Genomic DNA, 21,328 nt, shown 5'->3' on the forward strand with positions numbered 1-21,328 from the left:
TCTCAAGGATGGAATTACAAATTGGAACAAGAAACAAATCGACAATGGTCTTGCACAAAAATGGGATTTCAATGGCATTTTTCACCACCACTTGCGAGTCATCAGAATGGAGTTGTTGAAAGATTGATCAGAGAGTTAAAAAGATTCTGATGAATATGCATGATGATAAACCATTAACCGATATTTCAGTTTGGTCTTTTATGGCTGGAGTGGAATCCATCTTAAATGACAGACCCCTTGTCATTGTTCACATTTGTATCATGCACAATTTCGTATTCATCATTTTTTGTGTTCGTCTATTTTGATCACCTCTTATATTGAGACAATTATAAGTCTAAATTATCGGGGGCCGGAATGTTAGATTTGACCTCGCACGCCTCACACTTTTTGCCATTTATAATTCTCTATTATCTTTACAATCCCAGACAAATTATATTCTATCTTTATTATCTTAATTTTCTGTAGACAGTGACTCAATATTGCGCTATAGTGAAGACATAGGGAGTGAAACTTTTTCCCCGGGTTTTGAGATATCACTTTTCTTATTCTTTGTTCTATACCGCACTGTGGGATTGCGAAAGTGTCGTTTAATATTGAGATTTGCCTTGGATATAGTTTACATTAGGGGTGCGGGCTTCGTGAAATCTGTCATATTAAGTTCGCTTAGTTAGGCCCTATTTAGTATTGGCTATTATTGCTTGTTATTGTGAATGGTATTTTATCATTCTTTCATTTCTTATTTATATAGTGCATCCGTGTCGTTATAAATTAGTTTTATCGTTGGTCTCCAAGTTTCTGTGCTGTAGCAACATTCTCATACAGTCATATGTGAAGATTGATGAATACAGTTCATTTTCTAAGGATCTCGTTGCCTCTTTACTTTAGTTGTGCAGTTACTAGAAGCTGAGAGATTGCGCATAATTCTTCAAGAGGGGTGTGGGTGCAAATAGGACTCCACTACAACAACGTTGAGTGGGTTGGAATTCACGTTCCAACTTTACATTTCTGGTAAGTTGGTGAAAACATTTTCCAGGCATGTTCATCAAATAACTGATAATCAATCACCTGGCGTACCTTGAGTAACTCGTAAATCTCCCAGAAATTGTGATTTACTTTCGTTCCACATGGCTGCAATCAAACAAAAACTAAAAAGTCACCATTGTCCATTCACTATTTTCAGCAGGTCATTTGAGTTAGCCCGCTTCTACACGCTGGCATTGAAGGTAGGCTGTGGATAGCGGGAATGGGATAGCAAGCTTCAGTGAATTCTCACGAACAGAACGATAGTCTTGAGTTTTGTACACAAACATGTATTTCATATAATATACATGGGCCGTGATAATATACAGGATTTAGGAGTGTCGTAACATCTTGTCGTTGCAATTTCCACCGCCAGTCTATTTTATAGAGGAAATTGCACGAGGCAGTGTTGTTTTGTGATTAATATTGTTAAAATAACTAGTCAGTAGATTTGATATTTAAATTTAGTAAAAGACAATCTGATGGAGAAAAAAGAAAGCTTTAAATGCAATTTGAAAGCTGATAACTTTAAAGATGCCAGGAATAAAGATAATGTTATATTTTATAACCATTTTGAAAAATATTCTTCTTTGCAAATGCAACCTTGATTTTTCTGATACGAGGGTTCATCCAATGTTGTATTTTGATGCGCATGACGTGGCAAAGCTTCGCGAAATTGCGTCAACTTCTCATGCAAAAATTGCTGGGCTCATACAGAAAACCGGTGAGGCATTGGTAGATAATCCAGACGAAAACTTGCCTCCGAAGAACCATACCTTATTTGCATCGGAGTGGAACGAACGTTATGGAAATCGCTTGTGTTCCTACGCAATGTACAGTCTCCTACAGCCAGAAGACAATGTGGCTTTTGAGTTAATTCAAGAATTCATGGACAGAATGGAAAGTTATCCAGATTGGTATTTGACTGAAAGTCGAGGGAGGCATCAAAGTCCAATTGCCCATTCTTTAATTGGTTTTACCACTGCTTACGATTTTCTATACGACAGATTTGATCCTGACAGGCGTGCAGTTTATTATCACAAAATAAGAAATACAACTTTTCACATGCGAGAAGTTTTGTCAGATAAGAAATTTGGATGGACTAAGCAATATATACACAATCTTGCGTTTTCTAACATACTTTCAATAATTATCGGGGCTCTAGTAGTGAAAACACAAGAGCCTGACATAGCAAAAGAATGGACTGAAATGAGCAAAAATAATTTGGAATCTGCTTTGGACATCCTTTCTCATATTACTGATGGGTCTCTAGACGAAGGAATGTGTTACACGAGTTACTCTTCTCGTAGTATCACTCAGTATGTCTATCTTGCTCAACGCCATTTTAATATTGACCACACAAACCATCCATGGCTAAAGGGGCACTTTTGGTTTTTGTATAAAACTACGTTGCCAGGTTTTCAGCATCCCTTTGGCTTTTCTGACGGTAGACGAAATTGGTGTTACGGGCCGCAAAGTCAATTGGTGTTTCTAGACGCGTACGTGATGAAAAACGGATATGGAAACTGGCTCGCTGATAAAATACGAAACGCAACGTCTAAAAATACGCTTTTCGATCCACACCCTGACTTTTTGTGGAGCACTTTACATACCGAGTATATATTTTACAACGCATCGTTAACAGCTACAAAACCGTTGGAAAGATATGATGGCAAAATGCATATTTTCCCCGACTTAGGCCTTGTAACCTTTGGCGGCGGACAAGAGATGACAAAGAGGAACACATTTCTATCTTTCAAATCAGGTGTTTTAAATGGAGAATACGTCGAATATATCAGATACAGTAACAAAATATCCCTTAAAACAAATCGTTGGAAGGGGTTCAATCCCGGACACGAACATCCGGATCAAAATTCTTTTATATTTTCACCAAACGGCAAACATTTTATAACTGAAGCATACTACGGTCCAAAGTTTTCATTTCTGGACAACGTCATCATTTTCGGCCCGTTCAACATTTCTCAATATAACCAGACGTGGGAAGGACAGATCGGGGAAACAGATACTTGGTTGAAATACGCCTTGTATACTGGAAGAAAAATGCGAGGAGAAATATTAACAACAACAACTTCGGGTGATATGGCTTTTATTGCTGGAGAATCAGGTGGAGCATACTCGTGAGTTTAATTCTATTGCTTATGCTTTTGATCACATTTTAGCAACATTTTTACGAGCCATGTATCTAAGGTTGTTTGGTTTTTATGATCTTTTTTCCGTTTTTCCATATATATTACAGAATGTTAGTATCAAGATAAATGCAGTAATAATTAGGGTGTGTGGGAATAACCGGGTCAAATTGTCCAATAGTTTCAATAAATAGGATGGCTACAGTAGATTGTTGCTATGTATTCTTCGAGCTTAATTTTAATTTGTAATTCAGCGATGTACCATGAAGACTTTTCGCAACTAAATACCCCACATATATATGCATAAGAAACATCACATTCACAATACAGGCCAGTATATTTATAACACAATGAGGGACGTTTATAATTGTGGCTTCACATTTTTGACTGTGGTCTGTGATTATTTCGAAATTCTTTTGACGAAAAAGGATTCTCTTTGAGAATCACATCAATTTGACTTGTCAGACAGACTTCTTTTCATCGCTACATTATGAGTTTTTTATAGATATTGATATAGGAAGGTTTTTAAACAAGCAAGCCACCGACAATGTAAAACTCGCTAGTAAAGTGTTTTTGCTAGGTACGTGGGTTAAAGAAGGTGAATGGTAACGGGTGATATATATATTTTTTTATGATTGCTTAGTAGGCGGTGGCCAAAAGGGAATTAAAAGAATAGTAAACAAATGGAGTACGCAAATAAAACGCACAATGCCCAAAAACTAATCGTAAAAAAATATATATTGTGTGATCTCAGTAATTTTAGTTTGGGTTAGGAACTGAATTCTATGGAAAAGTTTTTATGAGATTAAACGTATGCCAAAGTGGTGCACAATATACTATATAAATTGGACAGAATGTCGTTATTAATTTTGTGGGGTAATTCATCATCTCTTGTAGGTAATATAAATTTTTCCTGAAATGTGGTGGTATGCTTATTTTTTGAGTAAAACTCGTATTAACTCAGTGGTTCTTAAACTTTTTGAGCCGCGCCCCCCCTTTGAAAAATTTTACAAACTTCGCGCCCCCCTCTTTTTGCTTTGAAAATAATATGCTAAATAATATGTTGCTATATATTAAGAAAGCGCTATAAGAGTGTTGGTCTCATGGCGTCATTGCTCAGTTTGTTTAGGCATAAAACGCTTCGGAGTACAACTTCGCCATTCACTGTCGTATGTATAAAGCCAAATAATTGTTGGTTATCATACATTCTCGTTGTTCCCCTCGGTTTGCAATACCTGGTAAAGTCAAACTAAATTTTAAGTAAAACTAAACACGCAATTAACCTATGCTTTAATGTATTTTCTGCTCAAACGCTTACATAAGACACGTAAAAAATTGTTACTTCATCACTATTGAGCGATGCCAAAATTATTTACTGTGTGTTAAAAATAAGCAACAATTACAGACTTCTTGGCTTTCCTAACGTTTTAAACAAAATGGAGAAGTACAAATGATTTTATTTAAATTTAAAAGCAGTTCATTTTTTAATAGTTATTATGCATGGGCGCCAGGGGGGCGCGGCCCCCAGTTTAAGAACCACTGTATTAACTTATTCACTTTTCACGGCAAATGATAGAAACTTTCCATCAAACTATAAACGAAAGGAACCGATAGCACGATAAATTTTTGTACTGGACAAATGTTGTTCTCCAGTTTTTAAGATATTGGCGTAAGTCGCCAATAAATTTTATATTAAGAGAAAAATAGTTTGATTATAAATTCACTTTGGTTGCGAATAATCACCATAGAGTTCATTGTATATAAATATATGATATGAGGATACAAATTATCCGTTGGCCTGAAATCGCCTGCACCATTAAATGCGTATATTAGTCATTATATAACAATATATTATACTCGAACTCGACACAAGCTAAATCTCAGAAGTGATGACGATGTTTTCTCAAACAGGTTAACTTTGGGATTATCAAGTGTCTTCCGTGGTGTTCTTTTGATCAATCCTGAAGTTCTCGTTATAATCGATAGTATTAAGCTTCAGGAAGGAAGTAAAACCAAATATGCCAGCGCGTTGTTTCATAATATTTGGAAGCAATTCGGAAAATACTCCAATCTGGGATATGAAGGTTCTTTAGTTTTTATTACATATATGTAATAGCATGTAACAATCTGAAACACATCTTGAAACTCATTTTGATGGCGCAAAACTAGATCCCAATCTTGGAAGCTGAATAAAAAGTGACCATTATGTTCATACAGACAAAAGTGTGAGACTCACCAAGTAGATACTACAATCTATCTATACTATGTATGGACTTATTTGATTTATATAATTTACATATGTATAATATGTTTTTTAGGTGCACAAGTTCAATACCCCGAAGGTTCTTATTCGATGTTATCAATTGGAAAAGGTGGCGGAAACACCAATGTATCATTACACAAAGACGTGCAACCGGGCGGGTTAGGCTTACGCGAAGGCGCCACAAACTATGTCAACGTTACTTTCAGTTTACAAGATGACGTTACTGATATAATTCACGTGTTTTCGGGACCAAATTACGCTATAAGTAGAGCAAGAATAAGTAACGTGTACGGGAAAGTAGGCGTATCACTACTACTTCAAATAAATAACATGGAATACGATATCAAAATTGCGACAGTTCCTCCATTGTCTGTTCAACCACATGAGAGAGTAACTGAATTTTGTGGATACGCCACCGTTTCTGTTGGCAATCAGACACATTACTTTGGACTGGATGATAAATCACCTAAAGAAGCAGAAAGAGCAAAACGAAAACGTTATATTTTGAAAAAGTTTCTTAACAAAAATGAGTCAGCGTTGTTACCTCAATTTTCCATTTTTACACTTTCTTCTGAAAAATTAAGAAACTCGGATACACAAAGATCTGATGATTACGAACCTGTCAACTTTATTTGGGATAAACTACCAAAACACCTGATGTTACCGAAAAGTTCAATTCTAATTTTACTACTTCCTTTGATTACATTAGTAATTTTCTTCATCATTTCATTGAAAATACGAAATTACTGGGTAAAACACTTTTGGAGAAACATGAGGTAATTGTTATTTTATTTATAATTACCTTATGACATTGAATTTACAGATAGTGATAACTTCGATTCAAGTGGAATAACATGCTTTTCGATGCTTAGCCATTTTAGCGTGTTTAACAAACTGGTATCAAATAATGTTTACGCATTATTAGACTTTTGTAATTAAAACTCATCCCACGCGGGAAAAGTAAATGTAATGGAAAAAATAATTTTATGATTAGCTCTCAAGGGTAATGTGGTCAGCATATATTTGTATTTTTGCAGTGTTCGGTTTATCGTTCATTTTGAAAGTTGGCAAGTATTTTTTTGGTATTTTCCAATATTTTTAACACGATAAACAGGGTCAAGTTTTTAGTCACTTAATTAGGATTATTACAATAAGTAAAATTCATCATTTTATCATTTCAGACTGGACTTGAAAATATTGTTTATTCTTTCGTTCATCACTGTATTTGCGATTATTACATATTCATTTTCTATTCGAAAGAATGTCACCCGCGAGCAGTTATCACCGAATGAATCGCGGATCAGATCTGATCATTTCTCACGATATAATTCAATGTCTACAAGGTAGGATACTCAAAAAATTGCTTAGGAAATTTAGAGACCATGTGACATTGTTTTGTTATATCGTTCACCGTCAGATTGTATAAATGGGGCAATCACAATTCCATCCAAAAAGTCGGTCGAGCTCGGAATATGTTAAATATTTATTAAAGGTTTGATAAAAATTATTCGTTTTTTCTTTATACGTATTGCCTGGTAATGAATCCAATTATATTGAAACATTATGCGAAGACCAATATTTATACTTGTAATAAAATTGATATGGATTTCATACCAGCATTCTGACTATTCAAGAGATCTCTCAAATAATAAGCTTGAAATCAGTCATCTTAAACAGTTGTAACTAGGATTTTTAGTGATATACATTACATTTGAATTCTATTTGTGCCTTTGCTACAGAATTTGTTTTGATTTTCAGTCGAATCAGAAGGAAAAAACACGAAGAACATCGATGGAATATCTTCATTCCGAAAAAGCCGTTTGTTTTCATAGCTTCACTTCCCGGATCGGGATCTAACTTATTTAACGAACTTTTTCATGATTTGTCGTTTTCAAATGTCATGGATCTTTCAAAAAATAACTACTCTGTCTCATCGAATTTATGCAAATGGCCTAAAAACAAAAGGAAGGTCAGTAACATGTATTGATTCCATACTGCATAATGGACCTTTCCCCGAACATCGACTTCCTTGTTTACTTGGTGACATTGTCCAATCAGCATGATGCACAAAGTGACGTAACAATGCTTCTTTTTTTGCATCCGCTCAGACACTTTTCTCACTCAGACAAATTTTCAAGCGTGGTCGTAAACATTACACCGTTTTCGCGTTTTTGAACTCTATTCGTTAGTTTTCTGTTGTGTTACGGAAACTTAAATATAAATCATTAACTCAATGATCGCTCTGTCTTTCTAGGAGTTTTATTTAATTGCAGTAATAAAAAAATAGTATAGAAATAGCTGTGATAGACTAGGCTAAAATTCTTTACGAGTACTTTTAAAAAACAGATTGTTGTATGCGATGAATCATAATGATGGTTTGAAACACACACCCCATTTTACAGGCGCCAACCCGCAAAAGCACTCTTAAAATAGCCCCGAAAATTTTGCAATGGTAAAATATGGGAAGAATTGTTCGGGGGTCAAAGGTCGGGGAAAGGTCCATTCGATTTATCACAAAAGTAAAGAAACTCATTCTTACCCAATATCATCTGTTGTTTGCGCAGATTCAGTCCAATTTTATTCGGCAGCTTGAAATTCATCGGAAAGAGAACTCAACCAATATGACGTTTGTAAATGATGACTCTGGTTTTTGGATTTCCAAGTTACCATGGTTGAGAAAAGCTGTCGGGAAACGCGATTTCCAAGCAGTTGTGATAGTTCGTGACCCAAGATCATGGATTTCTAGCATTCTTGACTCGAAAAATAACAATAGGTATGTTGTTAAGTACGATGTAAGGAGTAATGATTAAAATTGTTTAAAATATTTTATTTGAATCCCTATTAACAGTTTATATTGCTAATGGTAATATTGAGTCCAAACTAAATTGTAAGCATTATGCGATTGAAGTGAAACAAAAATTCGATGTTCAAATATAGAGACACAAAGATCGAAAGATTAAACTTCACGGGCATTGGGGGGGCATCGGCGAAACTTTAATTCCGGGTTTGCCCTCAAAATCGGCAAACTAGCTTGACGGAATGCAACGTGATGGCGGCGCAATGTACGCAAAACTAGAATCCTTGGGTGGAATTCAAGCAGTCAATACCTTAATCTCTTTAATTTAAAAGCGAGTGGGCCATTCGTTGAAGAAGGTGACTCACATTAACAATCTTCGCAACACAGGTTCACTTCGTATCCAAATATGTTCAAAGCCATCAAAATTTGACAATCAATGACACAGACTATATGAGTATAAACTATAAGTATTATATTTGAATAGTTCAGGCTTTGTACACCATGTCTTACTCGAAACTTTAGCCCTCAAATAACAGTTATATCGTCACGTTAATAACCGAATTGCGTAAGTCATTTTTAGCAGTTTTGAGAAAAACGTAAAAAAACTTCCTAATGATATTGTTATGACATTGAAAGTCAATAATTTGCCATGGTTCAATTTTTGATCATAGCCGGATTCAAGTTAATTTGTATGACGCAGTTATGTGACGTCATAATGGTGCACTGTGACTTAGGCAGAAATGTGTCCATGACTTGGGGACATACGCAATTTGCAACTTGACTATATGCACCAGTCCTGAAAACCAAACATTCCAAAAACGAATGTAATTCTCAGTATCTACAATGTCTAATCCTCAAAATAGCTAATCATTTTCAATTACATTATTTTTTATGTTTAAAAATATATATTTCATCAATATAACACGTTCTGCACACCCACCGAAATAAGATTAAGATTTAATATAAAGAATAAAACAACAATGCATCCAATTTAAAAGCCAACCAAGGTGAATTGGACTCGGACAGTGAATATCACAAGTGCACGCCTTTCTATACTGTAGTATAAATTCAAATTTATAAGCGCTAATAAAATTAAAAATATTTATTTCATCAATATAACACGCTCTGCACATCCACCGAAATAAGGCTAAGATTAAATATAAAGAATAAAACAGCAATGCACCCAATATAAAAGCCAACCAAGGTGAATTGGACTCGGACAGTGAATATCACAAGTGCACGCCTTCCTATACTGTAGTATAAATTCAAATTTATAAGCGCTAAACTAGAATCTGAGACGCAAAAACTCGAAAATACTTCGCCGAGGTTATTTTTCCTTTATGACGTCACAATAGTCCTGCGGTAACAATGATAATTCATTATGACGAAACAATTGAACAAATGTGCATGTCATACAAAATCTCCATTTTTATAGGTTTCGGAATACTTAAAATAAAATCTTAACAGAGTTAACTTACGCAATTCGGTTATTAGCCTGACGATATGCACTCTTGTAGGGAGAAGGTGGCCCTACTCTAGTGTTCTACCCCAGTACTACCCCCAATGTTCGTATATTGCAGAGTTGTATGATCGAATTAAAATGATCCAAATACAGATATATTGAAATATACACTTAAACCTTGGAAGTTATACAGTTGAAATCCGAGCCAGTAATGCGACAAAAACATGAAAAACCTATATTTTGAGTTCTCACCTCTCGGACGGAGGCCGCAAAAACGTCATTGATCGCTCGGTACAGAAAAGAACTGCATTTAGACCTTGCTACGATAGTTCAAAATCAGGGAAATTGCTAAAAATGACCCATATTCATTGAATACAACATGCTATTAGTACAAATGGGTTAAATAATATTAAAATCAATAGGTACATTCCAATTTCGCTAAGCTCCAATAGTGACATACGCCAGCGCCTTTTGATAATTGGTAGAGTAAATTGAGTACTAAAAAATGAAATGTGAACTTGAACTGTAATTCAAGTAGAACTACACTCATAAAAGAGATGATTTAAAATTTTCAAACTTGAATTTTAACTATAACGATATACGTTTAAAACTTTAAATCAAATATATATTTATTCTGTGTAGTATGAGTATAAACGAATTATTCTATTTCATCAGTTAGTGCAATGAGCATATATACTCATTGGTTAGTGACATAGCTATGTGTGCTAACTTTGTAGCATATTTATTTAAAATGCATTTTAATTTTCAGCTACACGAGAATAAAATCAGATCTTCTAAAGCCATTTGAAACGTCGTGCAATACAGTTGGATCGGAAAATCTTCTTTACTATGAATATTTCAATCAAAATTACAAAAATACGACAAGCGAAGTTGTAAAATTATCAGTACTGTGGACAATTAAAATAGCTAACGCTGTAGCCAACGAAGCTCAAGATGATGAGCAGTGGCCTCTGCACATTGTTCGATTTGAAGATGTTGTGAAAGAACCAGATGAGACGACAATGGATTTATTTTCTAAATTGGGTTTGCCTTTAGGATTGAAAAACTTGAGCAAAATATCGAGGGCAGTAAAGGGGCAACGATTTGAGCTTCCCTTTGGCGACATTGTTTCAACTGAGATTTTAGATAGTTGGAAAACTAAACTTACTAAATCTGATCAAAATATTATAAATAATATTTGTTGTCCGCTAATGAATATTCTCAATTATAATTGCTGATTTCGAAACATTTCTTCTTTCTTTAACATTAGGTTGTGATATAGTGCTACTTCTATTCAAATCAGGAATTAATTGCAATCTATCCGATTCCATGCTGTTAGCATTTATGTTTTTTTATACAGTTAGCGGACATTTCTTAAACAAGTTTGCTCTGTGAGAGTTCTAAATCTTTCAACCAAAAGTGGAAATAGTACCGACAGAAGAGTTGAAAGACGCCGACTGAAACGCAAAGACCAAGAATATTTATTTACTCAATAGTGGGACAGAATTTTAGGTACGGGTTTTCTTTTGTACGTCGAACTCACCACTAAATACGGGCCCCCCATTTTGCGACATCCCAAGAACGGGTTCGCTCAAATCCCCTAAATCCCACCATCTTGTTATACAGTTGTAAGAAATATTGGGACAAGCTTCAATTTTAGAGTAGATGAGAGCTAGTGAGTGAGTGGCTAATCTATTGGAATGACTTGGGGCGGGAACGAGCAAAGATACAAAAAAGTACCATCGAAGTCTGTTATAGTTTCCATAAATTAAGATGAGTGAAGCAGCCACTGTATGGATAGAAAAGACTTTACAAAACGCAAACTACTATTAACCAAACTTAAACATGCAATGGGTAATACGTGTATTTAAAACTTTCTTTTGAAGTTGGTCAAACAGGTTAAAAGTAGTTTTTTTTTTTCACCCTATGAAATTAGGAACATTCACGGTTTGCCCAAACAGCGTTCACCGAGGGCTATCGATTTTAAATGATATTGATGTTCGGGTTGGATTCCCGACTTGGATTGACAACAATTCGACAACAAACGCCCTCGGAACCCTATTTTAGTAAAAATTCTGACCTCGAATTCGGTGTCTTAAGAATTTTTAGAAGATTCCGGTTCCGATAATAAAATAAAACATTTCTGATTCCGATCGCCAATGGAAAAGAAGCATCCAACGGACCATTTTAAAAAAGTTTGCTAGTAGGGATTTTTCCAAAAAGAATTGTTTTAAAACAATTGTTTCAAATCAAGTTTTTGCCTGTTTTTTTCAAAATGGCTGTATTATTTGATTTTTTATGTATTGAGTTGGTAAACACTTAAACAAGAAAAATGGATGTAAAACTTGCCAATTGCTTCTTTGTAAAGTTGGAACGTGAATTCCAATCCACTCAACGTTGTTGTAGTGGAGTACTATTTGCACTCGCACCCGTCTTGAAGAATTATGCGCAATCTCTCAGCTTCTAGTAACTGCACAACCAAAGTAGTAAAGAGGCGACGGGATCCTTAGAAAACGAACTGTATTCATCAATCTCAACATATGACTGTATGAGTAAAATGTTGCTACAGCACAAAAACTTGAAGACCAACGATAAAACCAATGGTTCCATTACATTTGAACCCACGTACATTTGAACCCACGACAATTTGCACAAGCAATACTAAATAGGACCTAACTAAGCTAAATTATTATGACAGATTTCACGAAACCCGCACCCCTAATGCAAACTATATTCAAGGCAAATCTCAATATTAAACGACACTTTCACATTCCCACAGTGCCGTATAGAACAAAGAATCGAAAGCACGTTATCTCCTCAGAACCCGGTGGAAAAGTTTCACTCCCTAAGTCTTCACTATGGCGCAATAATGAGTCACTGTCACAGCAAATTAAGATAATATAAATAGAACATAATTTGTCTGGGATAGGTAAGATAATAGAAAAATATAAATTGACGAAAGTGTGAGGCGTGCGAGGTCAAATCTAATAATCTTACTGGCAATAAACCCTTCCTTCGAAACGCCACAAATACTGATGACTTGCCCTTACAGGCCTTCTCAAGCTGTAGCGCAATGCGTCCGCAAACGTTGTTGGGAGAGGAAGACTCAACCGATAAGCCATTACTTGAAGCACCCTGCGACGGCGAGGAGTCCAACAATTCTCTTGAACATCACTCATGATATTCGAATCAAGGCCGAATATACCATTAGGCAAGTAGGCTGAACCTAAGGGCCTCAAACCTGAAGGGCCTTGACAATCAATATTTGAACTTACTATCCGTTTTAAATTGTAAAGGCTTGTTCCAGAATAATGTCAGTTTGATAATTTATAGATCTCATTTTTGTATTCAGGTTCCACATATTTACCGTTTGAAGATGAAAAAATTAAAATACAGCCGATTGAATAGATTTCTATAACTTTGAAAACCGTATTCTCTTAACTTAAAAAAAACAAAGTGTGCTAATTTGAAATAACTGAACTTAAATTAACTTATGTATGTTGTTTGTGACAAAAGCTGTGGACGATACAAGTTTTGCATAGGGTGCTTCACTGAGCTCCCTTGTTTATTTCCGGGAAATTAACCAATTAGCAATAAGTTGAAGTCAACGCAACAAATTGATATTTGTGCAAGCGCTCAGTCACTTTTTCACGTAGACAGACTCGTTTTCTCGTTTTTCCAAAGATTTGTCATTTTTTGTTGCTTTCGGAAATTTAGGTATAAATCATATATATATTTAATTTCTATGATCATTTGGTTTTCGAGGAATTCCGAGATTCGATTCAAAAGATATTTCATTTGATTCATCAGGTATAGAAAAACTGCCCAATCCTATTAACGACACGAACTTTTAGCGATTCGGCGTATATATTTTGTATATCTTTGCTCTTACATTTGCTTCTGGTGTGTCAGAATAAACACCAAACTAGATAGCGATCGGAGACATCCGATTTATCGATCTTCCGCGTGTTCCCTTCGCTCTGACTCAATAGCGACATCGCGTGTCCCAACACTAATTAATTATTAACATTATACGACATAATTCATCCAAAATCAATAGGCTGCTGGTCCGAGATATGATGAATGCACATGCAAAATTTGGAGCAGATTCAACCTCGCTTTCGTGAGATATCGCGTAACATACGAAAGTTTTTCGTAAGACGACGCAACCATGAGTTATTGAACAAAAGTAAATTAATACAAAAGGCATTTTAAATGCTGTTATCAGTCATGTATTTAAGTAAATATTTTGCACAACAGATAAGTCCATAATCTTAACAAACATTATCAAAACTATTTGATAATAGATATAAAACTATCAAAAACATTTTATGTCCACAGATTGTCGCCGTATCTAAGAGTAGTAATGCATTAATTTATTCGTGAGTCGGCAAAACTATGAGTTACGTTAAACACAATTTATTAATACAATAAGTACTTTTAAATGTTGTTATCGGTCACGGATTTGAATATTTTGTCGCAATATAAAATTATCTTAGTTAGAAGGCCATACTTTCAAGTTTCAACTATCATTATCAAAATTATTTTCCTAAAGGCGGGAAATAATATGAATTTTTTTTTCCGTGAGTACGAAAATATAAATAAAAAATTAATTGTAATCGGGCAGTTTACCACACTTTTTATGTACACAGATTGCCGAGGTATTTTAGAGTTGTAATATTAATTGTTTTTCGTAAGTACGGAGATAGGTATACAAAATCAATGACAATTGGCCAGTTTTACCACACCATTCATGTCCGCAGATTGCCGCGGTAATACTTTTATTTTTTCGTTAGTTGACGCAACCACGAGTTACGTTAATACGGCAAGGCATTTCAAATGCTGTTATTGTTCATGAATTCGAATATTTTGTCGCAACGGAAGATCATCATAATAAAAAGTCGTTACTTTTGACTATCATTATTAAAGTTATTTGCCAAAAGCGGGAAAAAGTTTAAATGATTTTTTTCGAATAAATCAACTCGTTTTTTCGGACTTGAGGCAATTTATTGGGTGTCGTAATTTATTTAACTTATAGTTATTTGACTATTTGTATTTATGTGGGATCCGTGACTCAATTCAAATGAATGCGTAAATTAGAAGCCTTGCAAGGGAATGGTGACAGTGCAAATGTGTCGCAGCAATACGAGGCGCGCGCTCGCACTGAAGATAACAAACAATCAAAGTGCCGATACTATTTCACCGTCATTGCATTACGCGACAAATCGTCTGAAGATTTCTCTTTAAAATGAAACACCACGCTGACGGCGAAAAGTGGCTATTGTTCGGAACTATTCGAAAATCAGTCGAAAAGATATTCGAATACTTTGATATTCAAATATTCGATTTGTTTTGGACAACCCTGAATTTGCAGCTGCATCGGTTGCAGTCGAATTTAACCAACATGCTTCATGGTGGACAATGAAGTTCTCCCATTAAAAAAAATCGTGTATATGAAAATGGTCGATAATATCTTTTATGATAAACACATACAATCAAAATGCTTTATATTGAGGCTGAATTTTCAAGTTTCATCAGCTTAGAGAGATTCGCAAATGAAACGTATTTCGGAAATCTCACAAAAAGGTAACGACTAACAAGATAGCGATCGACCGACTTATCGATCTTCCACAAAAAAAAATTAATCAACTAACTAACGAGATAGCGATCAGAGATCGCCGACTTATCGATCTAGCGGCGTGTAGCGGCACGCATCAAAGTCTGTCAGTACCATCACTTTTGAAGTAGCTCTGTCTGATTTGTGTGGAGGTAATGACCTACTGTGTAACAAAGCAGCTCAAATGTATAACAGATATACAAGCTAGTTTGTATTCAATCTATAATGAGAAAAAGACTGTTCAAAAAAACACACAGCGAGCTATTCAAACAAGTCAAAGCAAGTATAAAACGCACAAGTATAAAACTGACGCACCGTTCTCCGCAACGAGCGTCCCCTCAAACAGCACAAAAACGTAGCTGTCAGCATCGGTCAAAGGTCATGAAAGTTGGTAATGAACCTTTCCCAGAGCATCGACTTCCTTGTTTCATTCGTGACATTGGCCAATCAGCAAGATTCAAAAAGGGGCGTTGAATCGCATCCGCTCAGACACTTTTGTCACTCAGACAGATTTTCAGGCGCGGTCGTAAACATTACCTCGTTTTCGCGTTTTTAAATTCTATTCGTGGGTTTTCAGCAACGACTAACATACCGTTTTCAGTTATGTTTCGAATATTTTTTAATGACCACTCTGTCTTCTTAATAGTGTCAGTTTAATTGCAGTATTCAAACATTAGTGTAGAAATAGCTGTACTAGACTAGGCTAAACTTCAATAAACAAACGAGAATATCGGTTGGAAACCGAAGACTTATCGATCGATAGTTAGGGGATCCCCCAAAACAGAAACTGCAGTTTCGATTCATCCGCTCTTGTAACTTGCGCACTGCGCATCGCACACACACTCGGCGGGTTTCAAAATTCTCTCGCTTTACAAAAATCTAGATCACTATATCAATAATTGATTGATAACTCGCTAATTATACGACATAATTCGCCCAAAATCAATAGGCTTCTGGTCCGAGATAAGATGAATGCACATGCAAAATCTGGAGCAGATTCAATCTCGCTTTCGTGAGATATCGCGTGCATCTAACAGACACACACACAGACAGACAGACAGACAGACAGACAGACAGACAGACAGACAGACAGACAGACAGACAGACAGACAGACAGACAGACAGACAGACAGACAGACAGACAGACAGACAGACAGACAGACAGACAGACAGACAGACAGACAGACAGACAGACAGACATACATACATACATACATACATACATACATACAAATACCTATCAATATACTTACCGATCTTAAGATCGATAAGTAATAACCCCATTTTACAGACGCCAACTCGCGAAACCACTCTTAAAACAAGCACCGAAACTTTTGCAATAGTAAAGTATAGGAAGAATTTTACGGGGATTAAAGGTCGAGGAAAGGTCCATAGAGGCAGGCACTACATAACAGAAAGCAAACGACATAGAAGGATGTTCGAAGGATTCAATATGTGAAATATTCAATCATATTTTAGTTGTTTAACACAATTCTGTTAATTTTCGCGCGCACCCGTTTGTAACCGCTGCCATAAAGGTATATTACGTAGTTTTGCGCGTTCATTTGGTATCTAATCATTGTAAACCCAATGAACTACGAGGCTAACAAATCGAAAACAATAAAGTGAGGTATTCAGATGAAGATTTTTAGTGACATCGCATGTCAAAGATTTTACAATCAAGTCGTTAAATGCATTTATGATATCATTAGATTTCAACCGACGGATGTAAATTTAGTAAATATTATGATTATACATAAATCAAAACCACCGTTGATATGGGTGACAGCAAGCAAACCTTTTGATTGAGAGTCTGAATTCAGTTAATTACCTCGTAAAGGAGACATCCTATTTAACGATAAAAATGCCAATCCTTTAATTTAATTAAAGCCAACCCATTCTCACTGACCGATACATAATAATCTTTCTGTTTGCAAAACATTAACGATGTCGTAAATGACATCAACCAAGGTAACAAAATGTAACTGATTTACTGCACCTAAATTTACTTTATAATTAAGTTGAAGGAAAATAAGTATAATATACACTAGAATACAGTTATTTTATAAAATAATTTAATAGTTTACAATGTTTGTCTTTATAACTGCTTTCGACATCATTGTCCATATTTTGTCCAGGCGTTTCTCAAATTGCTATTTGTATTAAAAAATGTTATTTTGGACTAAATAAAAACACAAGAAGTCAGAATTAGTAGGCTCCAGATGGGTTTTCGTATACAACGGATCACACATTCGGTACAAAGATAACTGACTGATTTTTTTTTAAATTTTGGCGTCTACTTCGGGGTTTTAATACTTCGAGGTTTCAAAACAAAAATTGCACTACTTTGGACCGGAGTTAAACCCTCGAAAAGGCTTGTTTAATTAGGCTAATGAAATCAGCGAATATAGGGTGTCGCCAGTTCAGTGTATTTACTGTGGTCGATGCTCAGCATTTTACTTCTTTTATAGCAATATTTCAAATATAAAATGATAAGATTCACAAAACTCTGTCATTAAAATGATCCCACTTCAATTATTTAAATTTCACGCATCAGACATTTTGAAATGTTCTAAACGCGTATGGGAGCTACTAATTTCTCGACGCGTATTTTGATGTAATATTTGTTTTTGATAAGTTTATTTGCCCACTTCCATCAATCATAGGAACATTTAAATCACTAATTTAATTAAAACTTGTATATTGTGCTATTTTCTTCTTGTTTGTTTCATGTCTCTTGATGACGTAATTCCCAGACAATTTGTAGGAATAAACATGTAGTATACACTAATATACACTAACTTCACGCAAGATTTTTTGTAATTGATGGAATAGTCGAAGAGTCGAAACGTTTTTTTTGTTCCCAAAAATCCAGTAGATAAATACAAAAAACACTTTGGTCCACTGTCTTGTTCTTGTTAAGTATTATGTAAAACACTCAATATATTTTGGTTGATTAAAAATGAAGCTATCAACAAGATACACAATCTCTATTGAAAGTGATAGCTTTTTGCGACCAACACTTTATTATCTGGTGATGATTAACAGTAGACAAACGTGTGACACAAGCTCAATTAAACTTTAGTCGTGTTGACTATTTCCCCTAAATGAAGACGTAGGCAATACTTGAAAGTAAATTTTTACCCAATATCCCCCATAAATAAGCCTATGATCCACACCCTGTCTTTCTTACTTTCTTCCCAGTCAACTTTCGCTGTCAGGAATTTAAATTAAACGCCTTAATGATGACATTGCTAAAAATAGAACCTGACAACCGCGTATAGAAAATGAAATTTAATAAAAATAATATTAAAACATACAGATGGCAGACAGATACAAAATTATACATATATATAGAAAAAACTTTGAGTTGGTCGATCATTTTGCCCGGAGATTTAATTTAATTCTCGTTGCTATTTATCTTCGAAAAATTCTCATTTGAAATAATTTACGTTCCCATCGAAAGCATGTGAGAAGAGTAAACATACAAATGGATTTAATTAATAATAATGTTTAGGCGAGGCCTCATTACTTCTTCTTTGTCTATCAAGTATGGGTGACGTAAAACAGCAAAAATGTCTCCGTTTAGCAACGACTTTTGCTTGTCATACAGATATTCGGTTCAATTTCTTTGCCCAAATTTTGTATATTCGCTTGAATTTAAAGTTCAAAAATTCAATATAGACATCAGAGGCAATCAGGTTGGAATTATGATTCTCGTTACAAATATAAAAAGATACGGGTATCGAAAAATGCTTTGAGTTTACACGGTAACTATAGCTAATATTTAGATGTGATATGAGATTAACAATTTGAACATGGCTAATTTCAAATCTGGAGCAAAAACAAAAAAAAAATTCAAATTATTTCAGAATTTTTGATGCTGTGACAGTTTTGAAAATATCACTTTGACATACCATATTTTTGACCCAAATTTACATTCACTCCTGGAATTGAAAAACGAAGAAAAAACTCTTCAGTGAGAAATTAAATTCGATTATAAGTATCTCAAACTATTTAGTTGATAAATTAAATTGTAATGTTTAGATAAAAAATTATGGGTTGAAAACACGAACACAGTAAAGAATAAATCTTCATTTCTCGTCTGTTTTTTTGCTAATTGTGCTGCCAGTGCTGTTACGCATTGCCTTGTCACTACTGTTAATTGCTGCGGTAAACAGCTCCTTGTAATGCAGAGTATTCATTAAATAAGATCTGTAATACTCATAATAAAATGGATTTGTTGCTAAAAAATTCGACATTCCAGGCATTTGATAGTTCGGAAACATTTGCCCTATTTGATTTGGACATTTGAGAGCATCTTCATTCCAAAGTGGATAGGTGGGATTTTTAACGTGACTCGGGGATTTAGATAAACTTTCGTAGGAGCTAGGTATTGGTGGAGGAGATACATCGTTTTGTCTGATTCGATTGTTGTCGCCCATTCCATGCTCCGAGGATTTAATAACATAGTGAGGCTTGGGGGCAGGTACAACTTCCGTATCGACTAGTTCTTGCAAACCACCAAACTTTCCTAACTTTTCGCTTTTTCTCCATTTGGCACGTCTGTTTTGAAACCATATTTGAATTCGAGCTTCGGGAAGTTGGATTTTACATGCCAATCGATCACGTGTACCAACATCTGGGTAATGTGTTACAGCAAAAACTTTTTCCAGTTGTTGCAACTGATTAGGCGAGAAAGTAGTTCGTGCACGACGCTTGTTTCCCCTGAATGGACCACTTGAAGGTGAAATCAAAGAAGTTACACTCACTTCATCACCGCTGGAATCAGTGTCTGTAAAATGATTTTTCGTACGTTCAAAAAACTATTATTGCACAATAAATACTACGAGTTATGATACGTTATGTCGTTATTAATACAGAATTGATTTCAATAGCCAAAATTTAAACGTGTACATTTATTTTTTTTAAAGATAATACCAACAATGTTAATACGTTCATTAAACACAATTTGGCTTACAAAACGTAATCAAGTTAAATTTAAAAAATACCTTCATTCCTCATTTGCATCAATGCATCTTCCCTGTCCATAGTCATCTGTGCTTTATATGGGTCAGTAATATATGTTGTGTGAGGTAGTATATTTTATTTCTAACTTAAAATGAACAAGAGCCACTTATTAAATATTTTACAATCAAAATGTTTTTGTTTACTTGTTCTCGATGGCTTGTTGTTGTGGCAAATAAGAGTACTAGCACTAGTATTCAATTAGTTATCCACTTTTATATCCAAATTATTATATGTTGATATTCATATTATATAAACTGCTTCACAATGCAAAGGAGATTGCGCTTGAAATCGAATACATAACTTTTTTTTTTGATTTTGTAGAAATAATTTTTAGCCTTCCCCCTTTTTTTCATTGTCTATACCTCGGATTGAATACCTCCTGGCGCTTCGAGTACATCAAGAAACTGAGCTGCGATTTAACGACGTTATCATATTTAAAGCACAAACACTAAATATACATCGATGATGACAATTTCAATTTATTACTCTTGTGTTTAAACAACAAATTGTTCCAAAATGACTTGTGCCAGACGTGAACATAGCATATCAGTATAGAATACATCAGAATGTCATCAGGAATTCAGTAAAATGTTCAAGAACATCATGTAATGAACGGTTTTTATGATCAACTAAAATGAAATGCATTCAATGTGTCGTATAGTAAATTACCGCGTAATGCGAGTATATATTGAATTGTGTGTTGAAAAAAAATTTTGTTCAAGTATTTTTTAGAATAAGATTAATTTAGCCAGGTAAATATATATTAATAATATAATAAAATCAGAATCCATTTTTTCCATTGGCCCAATGGCGTTCCTAAATTTTTTATTCGTTTCCTTTTTTTTAAATGTCATAGTGCCATCATTAAGAATACACGTTGCCATACATCAGGGGTCGGCAACCTACGGCCCGCGGACCAGATCCGACCGTGGAGTAAAATAATCCGGCCCGCGACGCTTCACTGAATTATAGCATCAAAACGGCGGTAAAC

General features: G+C 35.0%; 2 protein-coding genes across 3 annotated transcripts; one reads left to right on the top strand and one right to left on the bottom strand.

Annotated features, from left to right (window-relative positions):
* Positions 1–759: 759 nt before the first annotated feature.
* Positions 760–11,052, top strand: LOC120327123 (dermatan-sulfate epimerase-like protein). Of its 2 annotated transcripts, XM_039393523.2 has the most exons (8): positions 760–1,008; positions 1,489–3,158; positions 5,079–5,251; positions 5,486–6,206; positions 6,612–6,773; positions 7,189–7,399; positions 7,995–8,203; positions 10,459–11,052. In XM_039393523.2, the coding sequence occupies exons 2-8, from the start codon at positions 1,555–1,557 to the stop codon at positions 10,925–10,927; spliced, it is 3,549 nt and encodes a 1,182-aa protein (XP_039249457.2). In that variant the 5' UTR covers positions 760–1,008; positions 1,489–1,554; the 3' UTR covers positions 10,928–11,052. The 2 variants fall into 2 exon arrangements, with proteins under 2 accessions (XP_039249457.2, XP_039249456.2); XM_039393522.2 differs by having other exon boundaries at positions 760–3,158.
* Positions 11,053–18,636: 7,584 nt separating this feature from the next.
* Positions 18,637–20,393, bottom strand: LOC120326709 (visual system homeobox 1-like). The gene is made up of 2 exons (XM_039393045.2): positions 20,319–20,393; positions 18,637–20,101 (listed from the first exon to the last, which is right to left on the bottom strand). Exons 1-2 carry the CDS (start codon positions 20,362–20,364, stop codon positions 19,401–19,403), a joined length of 747 nt encoding a protein of 248 aa, XP_039248979.2. The 5' UTR covers positions 20,365–20,393; the 3' UTR covers positions 18,637–19,400.
* Between the last annotated feature and the right edge of the window lie 935 nt (positions 20,394–21,328).

This window comes from Styela clava, chromosome 4 (genome assembly GCF_964204865.1).
Source record: "Styela clava chromosome 4, kaStyClav1.hap1.2, whole genome shotgun sequence".
In the NCBI taxonomy this organism is placed as follows: Eukaryota; Metazoa; Chordata; class Ascidiacea; order Stolidobranchia; family Styelidae; genus Styela; species Styela clava.

Excerpts from the sequence above, each read along its gene's own strand:
- LOC120327123 (XM_039393522.2), top strand. The coding sequence starts at position 1,555 with ATGCCAGGAATAAAGATAATGTTATATTTTATAACCATTTTGAAAAAT. Across the intron at positions 3,159-5,078 it reads GAATCAGGTGGAGCATACTC|GTTAACTTTGGGATTATCAA; the intron begins GTGAGTTTAATT and ends TTTCTCAAACAG. Across the intron at positions 5,252-5,485 it reads CTCCAATCTGGGATATGAAG|GTGCACAAGTTCAATACCCC; the intron begins GTTCTTTAGTTT and ends TATGTTTTTTAG.
- LOC120326709 (XM_039393045.2), bottom strand. The coding sequence starts at position 20,364 with ATGACTATGGACAGGGAAGATGCATTGATGCAAATGAGGAATGAAG. Across the intron at positions 20,102-20,318 it reads GATGCAAATGAGGAATGAAG|ACACTGATTCCAGCGGTGAT; the intron begins GTATTTTTTAAA and ends ATCATTTTACAG.